General features: G+C 41.2%; 1 protein-coding gene across 1 annotated transcript; it reads left to right on the top strand.

Annotated features, from left to right (window-relative positions):
• The first annotated feature begins 331 nt into the window (after positions 1-331).
• Positions 332-3,421, top strand: nfil3-6 (nuclear factor, interleukin 3 regulated, member 6). Its single transcript, XM_017435633.3, has 2 exons — positions 332-623; positions 1,295-3,421. The coding sequence occupies exon 2, from the start codon at positions 1,408-1,410 to the stop codon at positions 2,629-2,631; it is 1,224 nt and encodes a 407-aa protein (XP_017291122.1). The 5' UTR covers positions 332-623; positions 1,295-1,407; the 3' UTR covers positions 2,632-3,421.
• Positions 3,422-7,255: the final 3,834 nt, after the last annotated feature.

The raw sequence follows: 7,255 nt of genomic DNA, 5'->3' as shown, positions 1-7,255 counted from the left end.
CTTGTCTTTTGTGAAACCCTGACACCTTATTAGTTCTCACACTAATTCTGTAAGTCTTAGAGTAAATGATGCAAATAAAATGCCACTAAAGTTTCAGTAGGGCTGCAGTTCTAACCCACTTTTCTTACATGACTCAAACACATGCTGTTTTTTTTTATTTATTTTTTTATTATTTGTTTTAAACCTTCTGGGGACAAAGAGAGGCGCAGAAATTATCTAACTCTTACGGCAAGATTATCCAATCAGAGGAGGCGTGTCCGGGGAGGTCGGATGACGATGATGGTGATGTTGCCTGAAATGCCCTGTTAGTTATAAGAGCTTTCCTTTTGGATGGAGGGCAGGGAGGAGGGGCTCAGAAACACACACACACACGCGCGCACGCGCACGCACACACAAACAGGGGTTCAAGCGAGGATAGGCACCGACCTGGGCTGAACTCGACGTTACAAATAGGAGCTGCGGCATTCCAAGTGGAGCAGAGTGGAGGCGCACCGAGACGCCGGGTGGTAATATTAGATAACAGCAGAGCCGCGCGCGGAGCTGCGGCGTTCAACCAACAAGGACAGACGGAGGAAGGACACTGAAATGTGCTTTCAGATGAGACAACTCGTCGTTGAACTGAGGTACAGTTATTCTGTGTTTGGGTTTTAAAGTTAGGATTTCATTTGTTTTTTTCTCCAAGCAAACACTGGGATCAGATATTACATTCAGTGCAGAGTCTCCAGCTTACTTTGGATTTTGTCGACTCTCTTATATTGAAAAGTGTAAAGGAAAACACGTGTGTTTTACGGTTTGGCTAAGTTCGCTTGCGAGTGCTGCTGCCTGCATCCCGTGAATCTTAAGAGTCGGATTTCTGAAGCAGAGCAGAAAGAACCGGGTCAGCTCCGGCATCAGACATGTGGGTCAGTGCTGTGTCAGACCGGAAAACACTCTCAGCTTAACCCGATTTTTCAACAGACTCGATTTAGGAACAAGACAATGAGTGTTTTAGGTTCCAGCTGAATATATTTACAGGTTAACTTCTGAAAAGTAAATCGCCTTTTAATCGGGATTTTTTTATTATTATTATTATATGTAAACAAAACAATGCGGCTATAGTAAAACTCCATTTCAGACAGCCTCAGGTGTTCCAACATGGATTGTCCCATATTAGTTTGGTAATGAAGCTGTAAGGTGATGATACAAGTTGCCACTGTATTATTGGAAATATGTAATGGGGTTACATAATATTGTGTTGCAAAACTCTTGCGTAACCAAATCCTCCTGTGCCTCTCCTCCCCTCTTTTATCACTAGGTGGCATCGTTGCTTCATTCTTGACTCCCAGAGTTCTTCAGTTCATTGAGCTCCCCACACAGCAGTACATCTGTCAGCAGAGAGAAGAAACAATCGTTCGACCCCTGCCTGGGATGATGTTTGAGGAGCAGTCTCAGGGGATGAGGGGGCACCAGCAGGAGCTGCCTGTGGTCCGTGCGGCGGACTCTCCTGCTTCCAGTGGAGGTGACGGCGGAGGAGCAGGAGCCCATCCTCTGTCCTTCATGGACGAAACGGTGTCCATACTGACCTCCAGCAGCCTGCTGGCTCGCTCCCTGCTGGGTCGCCCTGCCGCCGTCAAACGCAAAGAGAGCGCCGCCTCCGCCGTCAGGCGCAAGCGCGAGTTCATCCCTCTGGAGAAGAAGGACGAAAGCTACTGGGACAAACGGAGGAAGAACAACGAGGCGGCCAAGCGTTCGCGGGAGAAGCGGCGTGTGAACGACATGGTCCTGGAGAGCAGGGTGCTGGCCCTGCTAGAGGAAAACGCTCGGCTCAGGGCAGAGCTGCTGGCCCTCAAGTTTCGTTTTGGTTTGGTTAAAGATCCATCCAGCACCCAAATCCTGCCTCTTGCTGCAGCTCCTCAGCACACCACTCAAACCATAACTCATCACTACTACCCCCACAGAGAGGATGGAGGCCCCCAGAGCTCCCCAGCACCACATCCCAGCAACCAGGCGGGCCAGGCGAGCACCAGGAGCTCCAGGGAAGCTGGGAACGTATCAGAGGACTCTGGTTTCTCCACGCCAGGTGGGTCCAGTGTGGGCAGCCCGATCTTCTTCGAGGACCGGCCCGGTGATCCTGGAAAATTCTCACCTCACAGAGCAGAAGAGCTGGGCTACGACCTCCATCACTCTCCTGCTGACGTCCACCACGCTGCAGCACTCGGCGGAGGGAAGCTGGAACAAATGGAGACGATGAAAAACCTTCCTCACAAGCTGCGCTTCAAGACGCCCGGAAGCAGCGAGGGGTTTGATGGACTGTGCGAGAACCGAAGGAGCCCCACGCTCTCCACCGCAGCACAGGAAGGCCTGAGAGACACCGCCAAAGGACTGAGCAGAGGTGAAGCAGGAGCAGGGCACTGCGCTGGTTCCTGGCTTCAACAGCTGGACGGAGAAGAGGGCAGGAGGGAGAGGCAGTCTCCTCATTTCAGGGCTTCTACCCCGAGCTGCAACCTCCAGTCCCCTCCAGCGGTCGGACAGAGTGAGGTCCAATATCAGCACGAGAACATTTACCTCAAGTCTCAGCTCAGCTCTCTCAGTGAGGAGGTGGCTCATCTGAAGAAGCTTTTTACAGAGCAACTCATGGCTAAAAGCAACTAATGACCCATGCTGTGAGACAGTCAGTGTTCATGAATAAAAAAAAAAACTTTCAAGAAAGGAAAAAAGTCTGGAAATTTATCACAAAAGCAGCAGGGCTGAACTGTCACTGTTCACAAGGACTTTCATAATCAGAATAATGTGTTTCATAGGTTTAATTCTGATGTAATACATGTCTGAACACTCATCATCTGCTGTTTACCAACTCACTGTAATCTGAGCTCATATCACTGTTACTCATAAACATGAGTCTTATCTTATAGATGTGAACTTTAAAATGGTTTCTACTCCTTACACTGAGACAACACCAAAAAAATGATTACACAACAAACACTTTAACTTGTTCTGAAGATTAAAGGTTGAATTATATTTCAAAGGGAATGTTAAACTGCCACGTTGGAGGAAGTATCTGCAGTTTCACAATTAGGATGACTCAGTGCACAACTTTGACTGCTGAGATTGTTCAAAGCCGGTTAGAAACTACAGGCAGACAGAAAATACACATAAAGATGAAGTTCTTAGTAAATGAATCCACTATAAGTCCTGAAAGTTACCAGAAAATCATCAGACTCATGTTGCCCATACAAAACCTGTGTTGGGCTGAAATCACACAGTCCTGTCATGAATATGCTCAGTTTAGAAATATATACACCACTCTGTAACACATCAGTTTTTGTTGTTTCACATCACTGCTTGTTTCTGAACAGATTTCTTTCTCACCGTTTTCTGTACTGAAGTTATTGTTCTATATCTCACCTGTGTCTTTTTAAAATAAATAAATACATTCAGCAAATATGTGTCCTGGTGGTAATTTATTAACAGGGTTCCTGGGTATTTTTCATGTTGGAATTCCATATTTTTCCACACTTAAATTTTCAGTCAATTTAGAAGGTATTTTTCACTTTAAAAATGTTTGTAAAACTACTATAAATGACTGATTTTGCAGTGGTGCTATTACGTTATGTATATGGTCATGTAACATTATTAGACATTGGAAGGGTGTTTTTACTCAGTTAAAAGTCTCTTTTTAATTTTTAGCATTGTCTTTACAATGTACTTTTTTGAGGATAAACTACTACTACAAAGGACATATAATTATTTTTCCTTCAGTGCTACCCTGTTTTATTCTCCTTTATTTTTGAGAACGCATTACATATTATCTCTCATCACAAAAAGAAAATCATATTAAATTTATTAAAAAAATATTTATATCGTTATCCATAGACCTGTATCGGCTTGTTGGCTAAATAGTCAGTCACATTTTTCTTGATGACTTTTGCATCCCCTATTTCAGTTTCTGGAAGGTGGTGTTCCTGGTGCTATATGTTCCAGAAGTGGACTCCTTTTTTAAACAAGGAGGAAAATACCCTGTTCATTTGACCCAAGTTTCAAAAATAGATTTTTTCGTTTTAGAAGATATAATGGATAATAGTCTGGAAACACTATTCAGATCTGAAAACTACGTTTCATGACAGGAACCCTGTAAGCATCGCCCCAGGAGGAAACTAGAAGGAATTACTCTAACAGTAATATGCATGAATTCAGAGCTTAAGCTCTATGGCTTGTGGTATTTTTGCAAAACAAATCATCCCCTTACATAACCAGAAAAACATCAACAGAATCTACCCTGAACGTTTAAAACAAAACAAAACAAAAAAGAAAATATGTGAAACAAGACATGGCCTGATCCCTGACTTATCAGTTATTTTTTGTTACAGAACGTAAGAGAACACGATGAAATATTATTATCAGAAAGGTAAAGAAAAACTGACTGGCAAGTGCTGACAAATGCAATCGTTGAGGAGAGGTCGCACACTTGTTTCTCTCCCACAGTCCCTGCGGGCGGCAACACGGGCCGACTGCCAGCCAGCCAGAGACTCCGTGTGTGTGTGTGTGTGTGTGTGTGTGTGTCTGCTCTCACTTCATCCTATTAGAAACCTTCAAAACAAGAGATTAATTTACACCAGCTGAAGGAGAATTTGTGCTGATGTAACAGACGGGATGTGTTTGATGAAACCTGGCAGTCGCAACCAGTCAGACTTTGTAGTTAAAGTTTCTTTAAGTTTTCAGTCTACAACAGTTTGAACAAATAACTGCACACTGTCACTCTTTTTAATTAAAGAAAATAAGAAATAAATGAATAATGCTTCTAAACTGGGCCATTTTAGAAATGAGCCTATTGCTTTTTGATTAATAATCTGAACCAAACACGCTATAAACCAGGAGGAGGAAAAAAATCACGCTGTTCTGACATCAGCAGAGGGCAGCATTAGCATTTCCTTCAGCCTGCTCATGGTGCAACATTATCAGCACAACAATATAACATGAATTAAACCGATTACTTAATGTTTTCATGCACGTTGCACGTGTAATGGCAGAATTTATTATAGGGTAACACCTGTTGTTTCTAAGTCCTGATAATGTTATGACTTCTATTCCAAGTCCCATGGGTTCTCACAGAATTAACTTGTTTATAGGAGCGATGTTGAATCATCTAACAGTGCCTGGAAATGGATTTTTTTGCTGCCATAACACACGTCACTTAATGGAAATCTTAAATTCCAGCCAATATTAATGTGCACCTTTAAAAACACTAAAATACTCTGATCTATGTGTGTAAATAAAAATAAAACTAATGTATTCAGCGCAGTAAATAGACAATAGTGCCTCAAATAAACAGAGCAATAAAAAGTGAAAAGTTTATTGTTCAAAAGTATACATTATCTTGTTATACCTTGACTTTTTTATGTTCAAGCAATATGTTACAGGGTAAATATTACATTGTGATTACATGCTGAAAATTTTGTTAAAATGATAAAAATCTATAGTAAGATTGTAAAAATGTAATATTACAAGATGAAGAAGATATTGTCCGATCAATGAACATTTCACATGATAAATTTCTTTCTTTAATTATTATTATTATTGCTGGGATGGCAGCAATCTGCTTCCATAAATATGCCACGATTACAAGTCATTTTATTTGGGTTTTCTTGAATTTTACAACATTTTTTTCAGCCCGGTGTTCTGTCGGAACAGCATACATGTCAGAATAGCATACATGCAGTCTGCGCGAGGTCCGCTACTTTTAGAGGAGCCATCTGATGAGCATACGCAACAAGATACGACAAAAAGTAAGTCAATAAACTGTTTAAAAAATAACAAAATGCCTACATATGCATTGTTGTGGTTTTAAAGTGTATTTAGAGCAGGGTCTAGCCCCGTATAAAACACGCCTCCCTTATCCTTGATAATTTTGGATTAGACAACACGTGCAACTCCGTGCAGCCACGCTTGGATAGAATAGGGTGGCTGCTCGGAGCAGACGGAAGATGGGGATGGCTATCTACACATAGTTTTAGATGCTAATGTAACTTCAAATTAAACTTTGGAAGATGTATAGGTGTATGATTTTTATTTTTCAAAGCTACCAGACTCTTGGTTGAAACCAAGTGTGAAAACGCATTTCTGTAACCACATTGAAAATGGAGCAACACTGTTATGTCATCTTTCACAGCTAAAAGAAACCCTTAACTTGAACACATGAAAATCATTCGTTTGTCAGGTTTGTTTTAAATGTGGTTTAGTTACATATTGATAAGTTTCTGCAAATGGAGGTTGCTTTTGGAACATTATGGCTTCTCTGGTTAACAAAAACAGATCACATTAACTTAAAAAACAGTCTCTTCCAATGCGTTAGGAAGTGGAACATTACCTGCTATCAAAGTTTAATATGGCATAAACGTGATCTGAGTTCACGTAAGTGTATGATTGTGGGTGGGGTGGGTTAAAGAAAAATGAGCAAAATCTGTGTCTCTACTGCTTCAAAGAGGCAGCAACGAAAAAGTGGAATTTTCCAATAATATGAATATGTAAAATTTATGCAGTTTAAATGCACATTTCAAATCAGATAGCTTTTTATTGTGTGAAATGCTTGTTTATGTAATTAGTATAGTGTTTTGTTTTTTACATTTATAGCAATTATGGAGAACAAATGGGAGGAGATCTTCAACTTTCTTTCAGAAGGTTCCTACCCATCAACATTCACCAGGGGGCAAAAGCAAACTCTAAGGAAGTTTGCCTCCAAATTTAGTATTCATGGTAAGGTTTTTACATTTTAAACAGACACAACATTTTCTATGATAGTAACAACATCATAATAATTTGAAATTCATTCAATAAAGCTGGGAACCTATTCTTTGGAGCCTTGCCTCACCGGAGGGCCATCCGAACAAAAGAGGAGGCTTGGAACCTTTTCCAGGAGTTTCACGCTTCACCCATGGGAGGACACACTGGCATAGTCAAAACCCGCAGTGCCATGTGTTCCCGATTTTATTGGCCTGGCATAACGACTAACATTGAGAAATGGGTATGTTTCCACATTCTTAGCAATATTCTTAAGGTTCTAAGTTTTATAAAACTGAAAAACAGTAACATTTTCAAGGTGTCAGAATGTGACAAGTGCCAAAGAGTCGGACCACCACTGAAAATAGTCCAGACACTTGATTGCATTAAGGTCAGCATCCACAGCAATTCCTACAGTTTATTACTTCTATGCTATTGATGTTCATAACAATTTAATCACCAACAGGTATCAGATGTGTGGGAGCTGGTTGGAATAGATCTG

The sequence above is a fragment of the Kryptolebias marmoratus genome, linkage group LG12 (genome assembly GCF_001649575.2).
Source record: "Kryptolebias marmoratus isolate JLee-2015 linkage group LG12, ASM164957v2, whole genome shotgun sequence".
NCBI lineage: Eukaryota > Metazoa > Chordata > Actinopteri > Cyprinodontiformes > Rivulidae > Kryptolebias > Kryptolebias marmoratus.
The sequence above is the reverse complement of the archived record's forward strand: the minus strand, read 5'-3'. Positions and strand labels throughout refer to the sequence as shown.